The 20392-nt window shown below is 39.3% G+C and overlaps 1 protein-coding gene across 3 annotated transcripts in view; it reads left to right on the forward strand.

Annotated features, from left to right (window-relative positions):
• Positions 1–20392, forward strand: part of LOC131364957 (A disintegrin and metalloproteinase with thrombospondin motifs 20) — an 82363-nt gene that overhangs the window by 9453 nt on the left and 52518 nt on the right. For all 3 annotated transcript variants that reach the window (XR_009206544.1, XM_058408460.1, XM_058408461.1), the window contains exons 4-8: positions 12453–12706; positions 13842–13925; positions 14955–15079; positions 16480–16520; positions 17208–17313. Coding sequence is in view for 2 of the 3 variants with exons in the window: in XM_058408460.1 (XP_058264443.1) it covers positions 12453–12706; positions 13842–13925; positions 14955–15079; positions 16480–16520; positions 17208–17313 (610 nt within the window). In the remaining variant the exon portion in view is untranslated. The remainder of the gene's footprint in view (positions 1–12452; positions 12707–13841; positions 13926–14954; positions 15080–16479; positions 16521–17207; positions 17314–20392) is intronic.

Here is a 20392-nt window from a genome sequence, read left to right on the forward strand (position 1 = left end):
TATGCCAGCTCGTATAAATCTTGTGTGTGTCGCCTGCTTGATTTGCTTGTTGTGTGAACTCGGCCATTGTGCCCAGCTCGGGGTCATTGTGCGAGCTGGAACGGAGAGTGGTTTGAATGACTCGGAGGGTGAGGCTGATACCTCCTTAATATTCTTCCTTTTCTTTCGAGTGGTCTGTGTGTGGTACAGGCAGTTTGGATTGTCTCTGCCAAGGTTTTAAAATGTGCGGCCTGAATAGAACCATACGGATCCAATTCCTTCACATATGCTCTGCTTTATTGGGCCAGGGCTGTGGCTGCTTTGGTGTCAACACACCTCACCTTTTTTTTTTTTTTTTTTTTTCCATCTGTTTATAAAGATTTTCGCACAAGTGTAAAGTCTAAGTGTGCGGTATACTCCAGAGTGCATAGAAATGAGAGAAAGAGGATCAGCTGCTATCGAAAAGAAAAGCGGCTGATACACAATGCAGCAGGATTAAAAGAGATGAGTGCTTACAGTTGAAAGTGTTTTAAGTGGTAGATCTCACCACTATCAGATAACTTGGAGTCACTTGGCAGATTTGGAGATAGATGGGCTTTGAAGAATATTTCATGTTCTTGCTGTTCAACTCACAGAAAAGCAAAGATCTCAGCTGTCAGTGTCTGCACGAACGTTTGGAAACGATAACGCAAGCGTGATGGAGAATCATTGCTGCATTGTATGGAATGTTGGGATCGCTTGTAAGAATTCGGCACCTATGTTTGTTAGCACACTGTAACCCTGAGCCTGCACGAGTCCGTGCCAGAGACGGGTCGAGCCAGGCGCTTTAAACTTGTGAGTCAGACGGTATACTCGCTGCGTGCACCGCCCAGTCTCAACCAGCAAAGGCTAAATATGAATCTGCCTCATCTCGTGTCATGAATAAGGGACAAGAAAATTTGTTGTCTTTAATTAGTGCCAAAACTCTGACTGTCTGAGATCATGAGCTGTTGAAATGTTTATGTGATGATGTTTTGTCACGCCGCTCTCGGTGATGATATTGGAAATGTATTTGCTTAGGTTCGGATTAAACACTCTCACATGATGTACAGAATGGCGTGTGGAGGTTTTTGAGCAGCTGCAAAACATGTTTGGAAAGAGACTACTTATGTTTCCAGTATTAAAAGTGCTGATGTTCTGACTGATTATAATTTATTCTAGTTGAGAAAACAAAATGTAAAACCTAATTTTCAGAAAATTCCATCACAGATGGACAAATCACTAGATCGCAACACATTTTATGGCTGTTTTTTTTTTTAATAACCTCCTCAGAGAAGGATAAAAACTGGGTGCTTTATCCCACCGCCTGCTGCGCTACACACATCAGCCAGGCCGCAACCTGCTGACAGACTGATGTTTACTATGTGCGTTATTTAGCGTGCGCAGATGACAGAGTCAGGAACATGCAGGTATGTGGAAACACTGATGAAACCAAGCAAAATAAAATTCATAGCTGTCCTATAGCTCCCCGGCTAGCAAGCACACTCAGCTCATGGTTGAATATGCAGTACAATATATCTGCATTCTGCAATAATGCAAGCAAGAAAAAGAAACTGATGTAAACAAATTTTGTAATTAAGCAGATTGACTAAATTTTTTACTCTCTTTTGAAAAAAAACAGTCACATTTATCTATGTAACTGACTTACAGATCAGAGCGTTTAAGCAACTTCCAGTGCTAAGTAGCCACTGGAACATTTCTTGTCCTAATATCTCTCCTGTGAATGATTTAGGCACCTGAGTGTATAGCGCACAGATTCCTCTGCCTTCAGCAGTCCTTAGCAGGTTGCAGAGGTGGATAAAAGCTTCCATTGTGAGGGTCAGTAATCTCATGGCCTATGCCTCCATTCTTTATGTTGGCCTTGAAAGAGGAGTCTTGTCTTAAATCGGAGTTGCTCACCGTCGTCTGATTTCTGACAGGACACGAGACAGAATGGAAGAAGAGATGGGGAGACAGGGAGAAGCGAGGGAAATTTCCAGCAAGGGAGAAGACAAATTTATGACCCACCAATGCCGAGCAACTCGATATGGATTTCGTTGGTTCTTCGTTCGTGTTATGATTACACATTTAGCAGTGAAGCTAAAAAACATGCCAGTTTGTGTCTACACTGACACTTATCAAAGTATCAAAGTCCAGCTTAACCTTCAACCCTAAACTTAACCTCTCATAACTTTTATACGACCTTCTTCATGCCATTCACACAAGTCGAACACCAGTAATGTGACCTGCGCTGCGAGAGTCTGCACTGAGAGAATTAGGGTTCTGCTTTGTATTTTGTAGATTTGAGCATTTCAGTATTTTTAGCTTTCTTCCTTGGTGTGTAAAAGGGTGTGTACTCGTTCTTGTGTTCCAACATAACTTCCCTAAAGCAGTTCGGTCAAAATGGAGAAACTCCCATGATGTGTCGATTTCTTAGCAAACAACACATACATTTTATTCAGTGTCAAACAAACAATATTGAAATGGATCAAATGTTAAAAATAATACAATGCACAGTCTGTAATTTTAAAGATTATAGACAAAACACCAAAAATAGTGGCTTCCAATCGTTCTAAATAGTTCTAAAAAGACATCACAGTACATCATTATTATAATATCATTTTGTCTTCGATGCCTAACTTTATGCAGGCTTAATCTAATAAAGTGATATGTGATGTTGATCCAAAGACGTGTAAGTATGGAGGTAAAATATAAATAATAAGCTAGCGTGCTACAAAAGAACCAAAAAATGACTTGGTATAATATCACAAGCTTGATTAAATGGTAAAAGTTTTGTTTTGGAGCAGGTAAGAATCATTTTTATGTTAACAGTTTTTATCTTCAATCCTGTTTAGAGCCCTAATCTTTATTGGAAGATGAGAGCATTTCATTTTTGCACTGTTTTTACTAACCTGCCTCTTGTGTCCTCTAATAGCCTTATTCTTATATACAGTCTGCCAACAGAAGTTCTGACATTGCTTATGACTCAGGCTTTTATACTGTCTGTCCTTACAGGACATTTGGCATCCTCACAGTTTGTAACGTGATCAAAGCCGTAATAAAAGTACATGTTGTGTTATTGTACAAACTAAACTGCTTACGCCTGTTTAAGTATATTCGACTTATTGCTCCAGACATGCCTGAAACTCTCACATAATTACTTAAATTGTGTGTTCTAACTGGGACCACACCCAAGTCGACAGAGTTCTTGGCTGGCTGGTGTTAATAGGAGGTTTTTCTGTGTTAACTTGAGACTCTTTGTGATGATTAGGGTGAGGGTCAGTAACCCTACTCTGGTGGAGTCTCGATAAAATGACCTACAGCTGGGTGGCCCAGATCGTGTTATATGATTGTTGGACCGTTTTGGGCTGTTGAGAGAGATGCTTGGGAGATGTTGAGATTGACGTAGAGTAAAACATGTTTTTGCCTATGAACTCGGTGGTGAATCTTTTTAGCTGCATGGAGGGCTAATGAAACATGCAGGTGCTTATCTGTGTGAGCATCCTACTCTAAACATAAGCGGGGGATAGGGGTGAGTTCTTCAAAACATGCGGTGTGTAATGCATGAAGTTAATGTAGGGAGCACAGTATGCACTGCCACACACATCAGGTTTAAGGTACTGGGGGTAAAATGATTATGCTTTTATGTAAGTATAATATTGTGTGTTTTATTTAGACGCCAGCTTTCCGCTTATAGTTGATTTCTGAGTCAGCTGCAGCAGCGACTGTGACTTCATCCTTATTCAGTTTTAGCCAAGTTTCCTGTTAGATGTGCTTGGGAGTTAGTTACCTTCAGTGGGTCTCTATGGAAAGCTGCCCTTTTCAGTTTTCTAGCCACTTGACTGAATCAGCCCTTCACTGAATGTTCCTGAAACCTTTCATGTGAGAGAAATGTGCTGCTTGTTTGACTATGACCTCAGCCTCCTCTTTTGTCTCGAGGTCACTCACTGCCTGGCCTGAAAGGATGTAGGCCAAAGCTGTCTCACATAGGGGCATAGCTGTTAGTTCACTCTGTGGGTGGAAGATGTTCTTTGATGTGATCCAGCTTACTTTAACCCAAACCCCAATGTTTTACTAACGTAAACTGACTGGATCTAAAACCTAACGTTTATTTAGGCCTGTAATTATCTAAGTTAATGGTTTACTGGATCAGTCTCAGCACTCGGTCGTGTTCAGGAATATGCTGGAGAATTAGTTGAATTGAGGAGTGTTAGTGCTGGGGCTAGTGTACAGAGCATGGGGCCCCTAGGACTGCTCTAGTATGTTTGCTGAAAAGAAAGGAAGTTCCAGTTTCATTAGTCTGTTGAAAGATTAAGAAGAAAAGAACACTGTGGAGGAAGCAGCACCAACAACACCATAGTCACACTGCATTTACACTTCGAAATGATTGACTCTCCTTTTTCTTCCTCAGTTAAATCAAACTAATATGTACTTAATGTTTGAAATATTTACATAGACGAAGTGCTAGACCTATTGATCTCAACATGTGGTCATGGTAGAAGATGGGATTAAAAAAATCCCGTGACAAATTCCGTGCCTATATTTTGCATGGCTGGAATCACTGTCTGGGCATTTTGGCCCGACGTCTATGGCAACATTTTGTCAGGGACCATCTGCGTGCTAAAACCTGGTGCTGACAAGTGACACGTCTGTACCTGTATCATAGTTTTCCAAGGCCCTGTAGTTTGTGTGGCTTTGAATATGTGTGTACTTAAAGTTATTTCAGTATGACTCTAAACCATTTGACTGTACAAAGGTGTGGTCAAAGCTGATGCCATAAACTGCTGACTGTCATGTTACTTAAATGAATGCTGATAAAATAGTTTCCTGACATCAGCCTCGCTGTTTCTGACACCGGCTATTAAAACTGCATTACTACACAGCCACTGAGGTGACCTAATGGTTATTTTTTATTAAGCTACAACCACTACAACAGTTAACTTTCTCAAGGTTCATGGTTCATGGTCATAAAAAACTATTGTATTGAGTTTTGTATTTTTAAAATAAGTGACACGGTGAGAGTGAGAAATGAATAGGAAAAATACGATCTTTGTGGCCACATGAACATGGAGGTGATTGATAATATCTTGCATTGACTCATAAAAACACACTGGTGTTGTGACACCTTAAATTAATTCTAAAAGCGAATACACTATTTCGGACATTCTTTCTCGCCAAGTAATAAACTGGAGGTCAATCGTCCATTTTTCTGCATCACTTATCCTACACGGGGTCACAGGGAACCTGGAGTCTATCCCACGGGATACACGGGGCACGAGGAAGGATGGGATGCCAACCATTTGCAGGGCACAATTACACACACACACACATAAAGACAGCCTACCAGTCAGCCTACCAAGCATGTGTCTGGACTGGGGAGGAAACTGGAGTACGCAGAGGAAACCCCTGAAGCAAGGGTGAAAACATGCATGACTCAACACACGTGGTAGAGACAGAAATCAAACCCCCAACCCACCTGTGAGGTAAATATGCTTAACGCTAAGTTATTAAGTTTGACACAACACAATATTATGTTATGTTGTAGTCACTACCTAGGTGGCAAATTAAATCATGGCCGCAAAATATAATTTCATGGCCATGCCTTATTAAAGAAATTACCACCAGAGATTCAGAACAGGAAAATGTAAAATAGCGGTTCTACTGTTTCAAAATTGCAAGTTGTGTTTCCTGTATCGTGGTTATTAATGATAACTTGGGGAAAATGTCATATTCTGAAACCATTCCGGCTATTCATATGGATTTAAATGGGTCTGCATCCCTTAAACCTACTTAAGCTTCCCGAATCAGTGTTGCTTGTTCTGTGGAGAAGCTTCCATGACTGTTAGAATCAGATACCTCTTTATGCTTATATTGATATGATGAAGCATATCTTAAATGAACGATTCACAATCTGAGAGAAAGCAGCTATAAGCAGGTATGTGCAGGTGTGCAGATGGTTGTCTGCAGTGTTTATTTTGTATTCCTCCCTCAAGGCTTCAGTTCAAGTGGCATATGTTTACAACTGCTTTTCTTGTCAGTATTTTTTATCTGTCTAGTCACTGATTGCACATAATTGCGTCTGATTTTTTTTTTTTTTTTTGGTTTTGTGTTGCTTTGGGTTTTTGCTCAGTCAGTTAAACCGCTTGAAAATAATACAGTACCTCCTGAGCTTAGTGCTGAAGTCTGTGTATCAAATTATACTTGCCATGAAATAGATGCAAGCTGACATGAAAACCTGATTCATTTACTCAGATCCTAAGCAAAACCAACAAAATATCCCTGTTTATTCTTTTGGTTGGGGGGGCGGGGCTTAGTGGTTAGCATGTTTACCTCGCATTTCATAGTCTGGGGGTTTGATTCCTGCCTCCGTCCTGTTTGTGTGTGTGTGTGTGTGTGTGTGTGCGTGTGTGTGTGCATGTTCTGTGCTTCAGGAGTATTCCGGTTTTCTCCCCCAGTTCTAAGAAATGCCTTGTAGGCTGATCGGCGTCCTTAAATTGTCCGTAGTGTGTGAATGGGTGTGTAAGATAAGCATCACAGAAAATGGATGGATGTAACGTCCCTCATTACTGATTTACTTTAAGCATCCAAAAAAAATGTCAAATGATCGTTTCAACCACCTGAGGAGCTCTCAGACACATTTATCCACGTCTTTTACATCATCTGTCTCGAACGCACATCTGGCCAATCAAACCTTGCCCCCTCTGTGACATCACAACTGTCCAAGTATTCAAATATTATGCTCATTATTTAAATGAACATTATTTAAACAATGTTCAATAAACTTACTTGAAATCATAGAGCTTTTAGTGCTTTTATTTATATTGTAAAGCTTTCATTCCCAGAGCATGTTTTATTAAAATTGTCATTAGATTCTGATTTGCAGTATTTACATGCTACTTATTTTTGAGGTTCTGATTGAACATAAATCAATCATAAACTCAATCGTAAATTCAATACCTTTGGAAATGGTGGGTCCAATTCTGCCTGAAAATAATTTTACATTAAAATACATACATTTACTAACAAATGATTATTTTCAGTACCATGATTGTGCATGGTTGTGTAGCTTTTCATGGTAATGTGGACAGTGGTAGCTCAAGTGGTTAAGGCGCTCGGTCATTGACCAGAAGGTCGGGGCACAGCCAAGCTGCCACCATTGGGCCCTTGAGCAAGGCCCCCAACCCACCCTGCTCCAGGGGCACTGAATCATGTCTGACCCTGTGCTCTGACCCCAACCCCCATGGTTGGGATATGTGAAGAAAGAATTTCAGTGTGCAGTAAAGTATATGTGACAAATTAATGCAAAGGGTCCAGCAGTTCCCATGTGTACATATTCCTTGGACAGATCCCACACTTTCCTGGCCTCGGTGGCTGTGTTCTCCGCACATGGTTTGACTGAAGAGGAGATTCCCTCGTTTTGTTTAAACTGTATACCGCTTTCCAGGTTTCTTGGTCACAAGTCATATCAACAAAGTTTGTGCACCACTGGGGGACTTGTCCGTTGCTTTGATTTTACTCTACGACTGAGTTTGCTGGCTGTTGTTTACAGACACTGTGTACAGTTTATGGGAGAGCTGTGTACTCTCACATCAGTGTGAATAAACAGATGCGCAGATGGCTGGATGCACTGCCTGCATCTCCGCCTCCTTCCACGTTCTTCTCGTTCCCATAGACGGGAATGATTACTGAATCAGTGGCACAAGCTTTTAAGCGCACAAATTGTTCGTGTGATGATTTATTACCATGTGCTGTTTAGGATTTTTGGAAAAGGGCTCTTATGATTTTAGATTGTTCAGTTCTGCTGGCATACTGGCAATCGCCTTATCCTGCATTTTCAATCAGTATACACAAATTAATTATTTTAGCAGCGCAAGTCTGATATAAAATTAGTCAGGCTTTCAGTGTAAGAGATTTTTGTTCAGATAATCTTACACAGAATTTTAGTGGTTGAAAATAACCCCTTCACTGTGGCGACTTTGTTTGTTTGTTTTAATGCCAAGTGCTTTCTTCCATGACAAAATACCACCGTTTTCATTCCCTCCTATTGAGCTATAGCTATAGAAATAGTTTCCTATTCCCTCCTTTTACACTTCTAAATAAACATATCTTGTTCAGTAACAGTGAGTGGACCTGACATTCTCTCGGCTGAATGAGCAGCCCTCCCTGTTGTGTATTTCTGGTTGACGTATTGTGTAGAAATGGTGTGAGCATACTTAGGGAAACGATGCCGTTCCATCTAAGAGCAGGAAGTTGTTATGGCATTTACACCGCCTGTGGTCAGGACTGTTAAACCCTGATGTTCAGTTTGGCATCACTCAGTGACCGCTCGCCTAACTTAAAATATCCAGACTAATTTAGTTAGTCAGCTGTTTATTATGTTGTACAACTTACCACTTTGGTAAGCGCTTTAGTGTCAGTCCTCAAATCTGACTGGTTAGAGGTTGATGGTTAATGTTCTATAACAGCAGGGTTATGTCAGTATGTGATTTAGCTCTAATAGGTTATTCTTTTTGCAGTGGTGGGCCGTCAGTGCCAGCAAGGCCTTCTCTGCTGGCCTAAACAGCAGTGATCTGAATAACTGACTTGCATTTTAATATATTTAATATATTTTTCCATGAATGTACATTAAATTATTCCCAATAGTCTATTCTCCGCATTTCATAGCTTTTTTCTTGGTTGCGCTGCTTCCAGTAGTGTATATTTATGATAAGAGTATTTATCCAATCATATTTCAGCCAGTGGCAGACATCATGTGTTGCCAGGGTGAAAGAAATCTGCCCTAAAGCCTTCAGAATCAATAGGGCAGGCGTCCGTAGCTTAAAATAAGTGGCAATGAAACTGTTCCATTAACCAGTCAGATTTCGAGTTGGCGTCACTGGGGCCATCTAGCAGGCATACGATTGCGTCAGCAATTTCCTGTCCTTTGATTGGATAATTGGAGTACTCAGAGGCAGCGAACCACACAAACTAAATAAAATACATATATTTTCTCACAATGGCTGACAGAGGAGAAGAAATTGATTTGGTGAAGGCCAGTGAAGGCCTAGGTGTGAAATGAATGGCCCGCCACTGTTCTTTAGTAACAGCTCATTCACAGTGACTTGTATAGCAGATGCTTGTATGGCAAAACTTAAGCCAAATTCTCCAGTGTCATACCTATTCAACAGTCAATAAGTTTTCAGCTATGGGAAAAAAGGCTGACAGGTTTGTACTTTCTGGTCTCTTGGTAACATGATAAGCTGTGCTTTTAGTCTTATTACACCAAAGTGAGAGAATGAAACAGAGGATGATGAAGGAATGGCTGTTTTTAGACATTAAGTGTAACTATAAACTGATTACATGCATCATTCATTAAAGAGACATGTATTAGTTTTGGTCGGCATGATGGCTTAGTGGTTAGGATGTTTGTCTCACACATTCAGGATCGGAGGTTTGCTTCTTGCCTCTGCCCATTTGTGTGGAGTTTGCATGATCCCTTTGTGCTTTGAAGATTTCGTACCCAGTCCTAAGACATGCACCGATTGGCATCTCTAAATTGTCTGTTGCGTGAATGTGCCCTGCGATTAGTTGTCACCCCATCCAGGGGTATCCCCCACCTTGTGCCTTGAGTCATCTGGGATAGACTCCAGGTTCCCTCCAACCTCGTGTAGGATAATCAGTACAGAAATGCATGAGCGGATGGATGGATGGATTATTATCTTTGGCAACTGGCTGTTGAATGGTGGTGGTGTCTTTTCTGCTGCGTTTGTTAGGAGTCACCACTGCAGATCATTGGTGCACATATTTTGCACAGGTTTTAAATCAGATGCCTTTTCTGATGCAGCGCTCCAATTTTATCTGGGCTTTGGCCTGGCACGGCGATTGCACTAGCTTGTGCAACCCCCAGTGGCTGGTTTGGTTCCCTGCCAGGAAGTCAAACTCGAGTCGCGGACAGATGCTGTAAAATAAGAAGAAATAAACACTGTGGCATGCTGTAACTTTGTGTTGGTACCTTATCACACCACCACGCTATTGAGTATTTTCCCAACACACCCCTTCAGGTTTTATTACTTACTTGATTTATCATCATCGCCATTTTAAAAAACTATCAGACAACAAAAACTGAATTTTCTGTTGTGGAAGTTTTGAGCCAGAGCGATCTATAGAACTGACATCGGATCTGTGCTGACGTGTGGCACCATGCCAGAACATTACACGTTCTCTTTCTGACATAACAGCCCATGCACCCATATATCACAATGCAATGGAGCGGAAAAAAGCTTAAAGACAAAATCCAGAGCACACAGGCATACAATCTATGGAAAATAAATGGCCATTCCTTAGCTAAAGTAAACAAATACACTCAGAGATTACATACATCCATGCCAGAAGCAGCTCTGGGCTTGTGTGTAAGAATAGAAATGTGTTAGAATAGAAAGATTATTAATATTATAACTGCTGCTTGCCTTTTTATGCCATAGAGCAACACTAACTGATCACCTGCCCACAGCAGCTGCACACATCAGCTCTGAGAAGAGGCTTTGCATTCTGGGAAGACTGGGAAATATATCATATTTTTTTGTTTGTGCATGGAATGCGAGATGTTGGTCTGAGTCAGCATTCTATCTTATTCCTAATAGCACTTGAACTGTTCATCTGTCAGAAATGATGGCAGTGTGGATAGCCAGGGAAGGCTGGATAGACTTTGATTGTTTAACTGAACAAATCTGAAGTGGCTCATGTAACACTGAAGTGGAAACCCATGTAAACAAAAGAAGTGGATGTGACCAAACTGACACTAGATAAACATGGCTAATGTACTTTTCATCCTTTTAGCTTGGCTTGAGGGTATCTCTCTCTCTCTCTCTCTCTCTCTCTCCCTCTCTCTCTCTCTCTCTGTAGCTGTCATTGCTAAAGAATCTGAGAATCTGGTGTGTTCTGTTGTCCATGTGCTTCTCATTCCTCAAGCAGAGAGAGTGGAGAAGAGAAAGCGAGGGAATGCGAGTTTGCAGGGCGGCACTTGAGCTCGCCAGCGTTTCAGTGTGTTAATGTTTCCAGTGTCATGGCTCTGAACTTCTGAACTGCCATTCATTCATTTTTACAGGATCATAATGCTATATAGAAGATGTCATTTTTTCTGATGACATCATTCAGTTTTGGTGGAATTTAAGACCAAGACCTGATTTGCCCAGACGGGGATTATGACAATCATGCCGTGTCATCAGGGATCAGTTCACTGGAAAACAAAACAAAACACTGGGATCTTAGCAAGTGATAATATCTTGAATTTAATATAATTAAAACTGTTATGTATGGTATGTGTTACTACATTTTCTTATACCTTTAGCAGATTGTTTAGCTTCTTACTAGAAATTAATGCTTTAAGAAAATCTTAAAAATAGTAAAATATGTCTGAAAGTAGGATTAATAATCTTAGATTTGGTTTCTTGTAATCTTTTAATATTAGATCTGGACATTACTCCAGATATTTTAACTTGCCAATATGTCATTTGTTCGTAGTATAAATCAGTCTGGAGGCTTTTAGAAGGTTGGGATGATTATTTAAATCTGCAAATGAGAGCCCAAAGAATTCAAGGAATTGTAAGAGTCTAAAATAATACCAGCTAGAGCACAGACATCTGAAGATCCTAAGCAGTTAAATGATTTCTTCCAGTTTTATTGAGTGGCAAAAAAAAAAAAAAAACATTTGTTATTTTGATAGAAGCAACTACCAAAAAACATTTAATTTGAAATGTGTGCTTATTAAAATAACCAAACCAGACTGATTAAATATCAGAACAGGCTCAGGGTGTGTTCCTAGGGTAGGATCCACTGTGTCCAGCTTGTTTACGGGGATGTGGTAGCTTACTGGTTAAGGTGTTGCTTGGAAGGTTGTGGGTTTGACTCCCATGTCCACCAAGCTGCCACTGCTGGGCCTCTGAGCAAGGCCCTTAACCCTCATTTGCTCAGTTGTATAAAATGAAATAAATTGTAAGTCACTCTGGGTAAGGGCTGTAGCCAAATGTATTCAATATAAATGAATGTTTTCTTATCTGTATAAATGGCATATCATAACAGTCTCAATTTCCTGTTAACCATTTCCCATATAAACCCATTAAGGCAAAAAAAACAGTGTAACATGGCTTAATGTAGTACAGTATTGGATTTTGGAGCAATTAAAGCAAAGTTTTATTGATCATAAACATCGTCTGCTGTCGAGTATAATAATCATCAAAAAGCACAGAGTTTCACTTTAAGCCTTTTCCCATACAAACCTATTATAAGGAAATTATGGTGGAAAGAATTTCTTTGCATATGCATATGCTATGCTGCTCATTTTATGCTGCAATTTTTATAGGTTTATTTTTTAACCAATAAATGCTATGTTATTAGAATAAAAGACATAGACAAAATTTGTAATAGTGTCACTATTGTATCATCAAACCGTCAGACATTTTCTTTTTTTTTCTCCACAGATCACATGAAAGAGCGTAATCATTTCCATAGCAATGGAAGTATTGAAGAAGATGTCAAGTTAGTATGGGAAAATATGGATAAACATCTTCCTGGGATACAGCAGTCAACTTCCAAAAATCATTCCAGTGGCAGCAGGAGAAAACGCTTCCTGTCTTATCCGCGCTTCGTAGAGCTGATGGTCACGGCCGACGCCAAGATGGTGCGACATCACGGACGCAACCTGGAGCACTACATTCTAACAATCATGTCAGTAGTAAGTAAGATGTCTTTTCAAACTATATTTTACATTTGATTTATGGATTGTTGGGATGGTCAAGCACGTTTTGTAAAAAAATAAAAAAATAAAAATATAAATAAATAAATAAATAAATAAATAAATAAATAAAACAAAACACTCTTGGTAGTCTGTTATTTATTATTATTGTTATTATTCTGGTATTTTTAATGTGTAATTTTAGTTGTGTAATACTTTTAATGTGTACTGGCGCTTTAAGTTCTTTGTGCTTAATGAGTTGGTTTTATACGTGCAAGCTCAGAGTTAAGTTTTGATCATGTGAATCTGAGTAAATGCATTTGAGACAACAATAGGTAGTTTTATCTATATGACCTGTCCCGTATTTTATCATCTCAGTTTATAGTTGATATGCTATGCTGTAAATGGGTTTGTATGGATAAATCGTACATTTTAAAGCATCAGAAACTCTGCATTAACATTATAAGTGCTTATAACTGTAGGTAATTAATTACGTAAAATCCCAGATTAGGTGAAAACCAGAGCCGGAGGGGGTAGAGGGAGACTGTGGTGATTGTCTGTTGGAGTGTCTGTCTGATGGATGGGGATCTTAAATGGGGTTTTTAGCATGCTGATGATGTCATTATGGCGTGTTTGCTGTCTGAAAACAGTCTGGAACCACCCCAACCCATCAAAAGCCTTCATTAGTGCCCTACAGTGACTGATTTATATCCTGGGGGTCCCCTTTTGTCTCTTCTTTCTTTACATCAACACTCCACTGTTTTCTTCCTTTCCCCATCCCCCTACTATTTGTAGTAATTTATCTAAGATCTTTTAAGGTGTTCTGGTTGTGGTTTGGCCTCAAGCTGTGTGACAGAGAGAGGACTCTCTTGAATTCCTGTCAGGCTTTTAGGACACTATCAGGAGAAGTAAGCACACTTACTTGGGGAATTGCATTCTACAATGTGCTTTACTTTTATAGGGTCTCAGTTTTAGGTCAGAGTTGGATTAGAAGTTGCTTATCTTGACTGTAATGACAGTGCAACCTAGGTTATAAGAGTTATGAGTCCGTTTGTTCTGATTAAAAATCCAGCTAAACTTTGTACTTTTTGACAAATATGCTTGAGCATCTATCTGTGTGTGCATCTCATTTCAGGTAGCTGCAGTTTACAAAGATCCCAGCGTTGGAAACCTCATCAATATAATGATCGTCAAACTGATCATTATTCACAATGAGCAGGTACATGACATCTGGCACTTTTCAGCTTTCTACGAAAGACCTGCCTATTCATTAAGGCGCCTGATTGCAAAGTATCCTAGAGCTTCGTTGGCATGATTTATGTTATGGTTGGGACTCATTTTCTGGTGAAATATAGTAACTTTGCAAAAGAAAAAAACAGCCTATGCGGAGAAAAAGTGTGTGATTAAAGAATAAGTAAGGATACCGGCTGACTTTTGATCATGCTAGCAATATATACCTAGACACAAGGCAGCATGACAGGGAGGATCTGCTGCACTGAAAATGAACAAATGAAAATAAATTGTCTTAAAGAAGCACTTTTTATTGGAGCACTGATGCGGTCAGTCCTGTATTCGGTTTTCATAATATTTATCATACAGTGTAACATCACTAGAAGGAGTTTGATGAGCTGAAATGTGTTTAGGGTTTTGGAGGAGTTACTTTAATGAATGAAGACATGATTATTTTTTATGGTTGACATTGTAAATGTATTAACACATAGGCATAACATTATGAGCAGTGACAGGTGAAGTGAATAACACTGATGATCTCATCAGGGCACCTGTTAGTGGGTGGGATATATTAGGCAGCAAGTGAACCTTTTGTCCTCAAAGTTGATGTGTTAGAAGCAGGAAAAATGGACAAGAGTAAGGATCTGAGCGAGTTTGACCAAATTGTGATGGCTAGACCACTGGATCAGAGCATCTCCAAAACTACAGCTCTTGTGGGGTGTTCCCGGTCTGCAGTGGTCAGTATCTATTAAAAGTTGTCCAAAGAAGGAACAGTGGTGAACCAGCGACACGGTCATGGGAGGCCAAGGCTCACTGATGCACGTGGGGAGCGAAGGCTGGCCCGTGTGATCCGATCCAACAGACGAGCTACTTTTTTGCTGTAAAAGTTAATGCTGGTTCTGATAGAAAGGTGTCAGAATACACAGTGCATGACGGGTCAGGGCTGTTTTGCCTGGTCAGTGTAATTGTACACATTTCACCATGAGGAAATAAAGCAGCTCTTGCTGTATTGTTTTAGGAAGGGCCAAATGTGAACCGCTATGCTGCTGCAACGCTACACAACTTCTGTGTGTGGCAACAAGGTCAGAATGTTCTAGATGACAGTCATCCCTCTCATCATGACACTGCTCTGCTCATCACCAGGTGAGTTACATTTATTTTTTAGTTTTTCCAGTGCAGCTCCGTGTATGAAAATGAAGTTGTGCCCTGTGTGGATGGGCCTTAAAGACCACAGAGGATAATCTTGGCATGTCCATATATGCATATATTTTTTATTACAGATGTTGTTAGACATAGACTAACTGGACAGGATTTCGGGGAGGATTTTAAAGTCAAATTTCCACATATTGATACTCATTGCTAAAACTAGCCAACTAGCTAACACGAGCTAGTCTTCCAGGATTTTTAGAGAGGATTTTTGTCAGTTATTTTATTTTACTGTTTATTATCTTCAGTGCTAAAGCTAGCCAACTAGCTAACACAAGCTAATCTTCTAGGATTTCTGAGAGGATTTTTGACAGTTATTTTATTTTACTGTTTATTATCTTCAGTGCTAAACTAGCAAATATGAGCTAATTTACAAGAATTTCTGAGAGGATTTTTTGTGTCATGTTTAATGTCTATAATATTTAGTGCTAATGTTGGCCAAATGGTTATGGTAAACCAATCTGCCAGGATTTCTGAGAGAATATTTTAGTGTTATTTTTAATGCTTGTCTTCAGTGCTAATCCTAGCCACCTAGCTAACATGAGCTAATCTGCTAGGGCTTCTGAGAGGATTTTTTTGTTATTTTTAATGTTAATCTTCAGTGCTAATGCCAGCCAACTAGCTAATGTAAACTAATCTGTCAGGATTTCTGAAAGAATTTTTGTGTTATTTTTAATGTATGTAATCTTCAGTGCTAATGGTAGCCAACTAGCTAACATGCGGTAATCTGCAAGGACTTCTGAGAGGATTTTTGACAGTTTAATTTACTGTTTATTATTTTCAGTGCTAATGCTAACCAACTAGTGAATGTAGACTAATCTGTCAGGATTTCTGAGAGGATTTTTGTGTTATTTTTAATGTATGTAATCTTCAGTGCTAATGTTAGCCAAATAGTTAATGCAAACTAATCTGCCAAAATTTCTGAGAGAATATTTTAGTGTTATTTTTAATGTTTATCTTCAGTTCTAATGCTAGTCAACTAGTGAATGTAGACTAATCTGTCAGGATTTCTGAGAGTATTTTTGTGTGTTAATTTTAATGTCTATAATATTCAGTGCTAATGTTGGCCAACTAGCTAATGTAAACTAATCTGCCAGGATTTCTAAAAGAATATTTTGTGCAATTTTTAAAGTTTATCTTCAGCGCTAATGCTAGCCAACTAGCAAATATGAGCTAATTTGCCAGAATTTCTGAGAGGATTTTTGTGTGTTATTTGATCTGAGATCATATTGATCAATTTTCATAGTCTTTGTTAACTTTAACTTTAGCCGGTTTGTTGTGCCACATTTCTGACTACTACAAACCTTTTTTTGTTTTTTGTTTTTTTTTTCATATAGGGAGGATATCTGTCGGGAAAAAGACAAATGTGACACATTAGGTAACTCTTTTTATCATAATCATGAGACTAAATATTTATTATTTACCTAAAATCTAAAGACAAGTTTCTTTATTTAATATTTAAACATTAAATGGCATTTGAGATAACCCGGTAACCTTGCACATTTTCCCAAGGGTCACATCTAAGTGTTGACATGAGTTTCTTGCAGCATGATAAGAGAATTAATTATGCTATAGAATCACTGAGATTTAAAGGCCATGTCAATCATAACCTAGTAAGACGTCTATATATTGGTGACCTTGTCCAGCAATGCCCTGAGTCGACAGCTACACTTTATGACAGAAAACATTAATTGTGTTGAAAGAGATTAACATGTAGCTTCAGATGTTTGTTTGGCTTTTTTCATACGAGTTCACATTACTCCGTGGTTAGCTGTGTGCAGCTGTGTTGGTCTTATTGAATCAGTGCCAGACAGGAGATATACAAACGATGATACAATGGCTAATACATCAAAGTGCAGTATAACATATAATGAGCCTTTCTCCAGGAGAGCAGGTGTGTAGGTCACTCTTCTGCCCACTGATGGATGTAAATATCTTCAAGTTTTCAAATTTGCTGTAATTGTACTAAAGCTGAAAATAATGGGATACAGTGTAACATAATGACTATAGTTGTCCTTCTCTGATTATGTGTGTATGCGTATGTGTGTGTGTGTTCTCTATTTAGGTCTGGCAGAGCTGGGTACAATGTGTGACCCATACCGAAGCTGCTCCATCAGTGAAGAGAACGGCCTGAGCTCCTCCTTCACCATTGCCCATGAACTGGGCCATGTGTAAGTTTCGGCCCCCGGAGGGAACCGCCTAGCTGAAAGTGCTCCCTTATATCACACAAAAGCCCTCTTATCCCCCCTCACAGGGGCACACACAGGTGCAAAGCATAATAAAACCAGTGCATGTTTAATAACAGGCCAGTCTTAATACCCCCTCTGTACTCTGACCTCTCTTCTTCCATACTGCACCCAGCATGGTTCAGCCCATAAGACTTTCCATCCCCAGGGTACAGTTAATATAGATGTGGGATACGGTTCTGTTGTCGTGAAAAGTTCTGTGCTTTGTTTCTGTCCTAATTAAATATGGTAAAATTCAGCCTTTCCTTTATATTGGAATGTAGTGGGGATTTTCATGAAGTTTAAGAATATGAAACAGCATCCCTGGAGCAGAGAAGGTTAGGGTGCTTCCACACACTGTATTTATTCAAAAATGAATCATACCATGGTGTGTTGTTTCGCCTGCTGAGAACCCTGCACCCAGGATCGAATCAGTACAACTGGTCAGAGGCTCAGCCCAGTTCTGAGTGATCCAAGGCTCGATTGCAGTGAGAAAGTAATTCGACCTTGAATCAACCCAGCTGCAGAAAGTGAACCAAACACTCTGCCATTTTTGGAGGTACAACCTACTAAACTGACTCTTAAAGTGACATCTGGGGTACATTTCCAGCCCTTTATGCTCCTCAGCCAATGTTTTTTGCTTTTTAGTTTGTGTGTAGTGTGAAACAAATCCAAAATCCAAACAGCGAACAAACCCAAAGTGTCTACTTCTCTCTAATTTGGCCAGCTAACAGGTATGAAATCTCCTTTATGGACCTTAATCATGGACCCAATTGTCGCAGCTTGGTAGTGCAGAGATTTGCACCAGTAATCTTTTCAGCACTAACCACTGAGTCACCACTACTCACTAGTTTTATGTAATCATCCTAGTTTTGTAGTCCTTAACGTTAATCCCAAGTCCAACCGTTCATAAGGCTTCTATTGATAAAATGTAGTATTGCCTCCTTAAAAGTAAAAATAGAATTTACCTGAATGGTCCATTTCTTCCTCACATTATGCATCATACACATATACTTGATGGATATCAGCCGTGTTTTCTAACTTAATTACTGAGTATCCAGGTTCTGCTCATTAAACACAAGCTATGAGATGGAGAGCAAAAAGAAAGGTACAGCTAGGTTATTACATTTTAGTAATAGTATGTGGGCATGGTTTTCAAAGTTAGAATTACTTGAGAGATGCCATTATAAAATATACCAAAATGTCTAGTATTAATACTAAGTCTCTGAGTACCTCAGATATTGGTACTTAGCTGGAAAAAGCACTACAAGTCATTGCATACCATGTAATTACCATGTGTAGAGTGTGTTGTGATGACATTGGCCTCCTGTGGGGTCTGTTTTCACAACATGCCTCTGTCACCACATGTGCGAATGTATGGTGTGGGGCTTATGAATAAAGCCATTGTGGACAGATGACTGGCTTTTAACATATGACTCAATCACTCAAAAGCTGTTATGCCTAATTCTCTGCAGTGCACCCACTCTCATGTAGTGAATAGAAATTGCAGGAATTGAAAGATGGAGCAAATTTCCAGCAGCTCCAGTGGGCCCTGTCACTGACCCTGGTCCTCTGTTCTTATGTCCGGTTTTGTGACAAATGGACATGTTTAGGATCGGACGTACACTGCCAAACCTTCAAGAAATTCAAGTGAAGTGTCTTAGAATTTGAAATTCCAAATAAGACATGGGTTATAAGTAAACTGAGAAATTCTAGATCTAACTGGAAATGGCTTCTCAGGATCATCCTAATTAGAGGCTTGTAGACAACATATATTTGTCTTATACTATCAGCTATACATATGCAGACCTACAAAAACTAGCATGTCTATAATAATACTCTAAGTGCGATTAGAAGCTGAAAGCCAGATGTTTCTAAAAGCTTTTCCAGGTCTAATTAGGCTACTTTATATACTTTAAGATATACTTTAAGTTGTATATCAAAGTGATGCACATCTACATGAGCTTACAAAGACCAAAAATCTGTGCACTTAAGGGAAGACAGAGCGTGAGCTTTATAGGACAAACATTATCTTTCTTGTTGAACCTACTGAATGTCAGTCCTGACATTTTAGATTCTTGTGTTACCGGATTTCTCCACCACTTTAATTTGTGCTTCATCCACCTCAAGAGTTTGGGGAAGGCCCATATATTGGTGTGGTCCACAAAATTTGACCAAACTTTTCTCTATTATTTGCCTTCATGGGTTAAATATAAAAAGTAAAAATAAAGAAAATGTGTTTAAAAATGTAGATGGATCAAATTTAGGGATATTACGTCTACCCCTAAAAAGTTATTGCAACAAACGATCCTTTTCATCGGGACCCTCGCCTATGTACAGCTGTGTTCTATCAGATTGGTACTTTGTTCATTATTTAAAAGAGAGATTTCTCTCCACACATGTTCTGCAGTGTAGACGTGTGTAATGCTGAATGCTTTATATCAAGTAAAAGGTGAATCGAAGTCTAAATGACACTAAGCCATGATGTTTCTCTACTGTTCGCAGAAAAATACCCCTTCTGAATCACATCCTGACATTTTAAGAAGCCTCTAGAGGCAATGAAAGAAATGTGAAATTAATATGCTTTGAAATTAATATGCCTTTCATTACTAAAGCCAGATTGTTTCTTGCCTGCACATGAAACTCTGCCATACACGCAATGCTATTGAAATCATACTGTGTTGAATAACTTAGATGGAGTTGATCTGCCTTCAGTAAATGTGACCTCTTTTCTGTTTTGTAGCTGAAATCGATTTCTGTCGATTTTCTCGGTGAGACTTGTTACTGGGAACTATTTTCACTGCGAGGATTGAGAGAGACAGTGAATGTCAACAGTACGAATGTCTTAAAACCTGATTGTTTGCCTTACGTAAAAATCACACAATATGTGATGTTCGTGACCTTGCCATTAAGCTCGCATATGTCTCTTTTTGAGTGAATGTTTGAGGGTGTATGTGTCATTTCACAGCTGGATTCTAACCTATCTTAATAAACACAACACAACTGTGTATAATCCATCTAAAGG

Source organism: Hemibagrus wyckioides, linkage group LG14 (genome assembly GCF_019097595.1).
Source record: "Hemibagrus wyckioides isolate EC202008001 linkage group LG14, SWU_Hwy_1.0, whole genome shotgun sequence".
NCBI lineage: Eukaryota > Metazoa > Chordata > Actinopteri > Siluriformes > Bagridae > Hemibagrus > Hemibagrus wyckioides.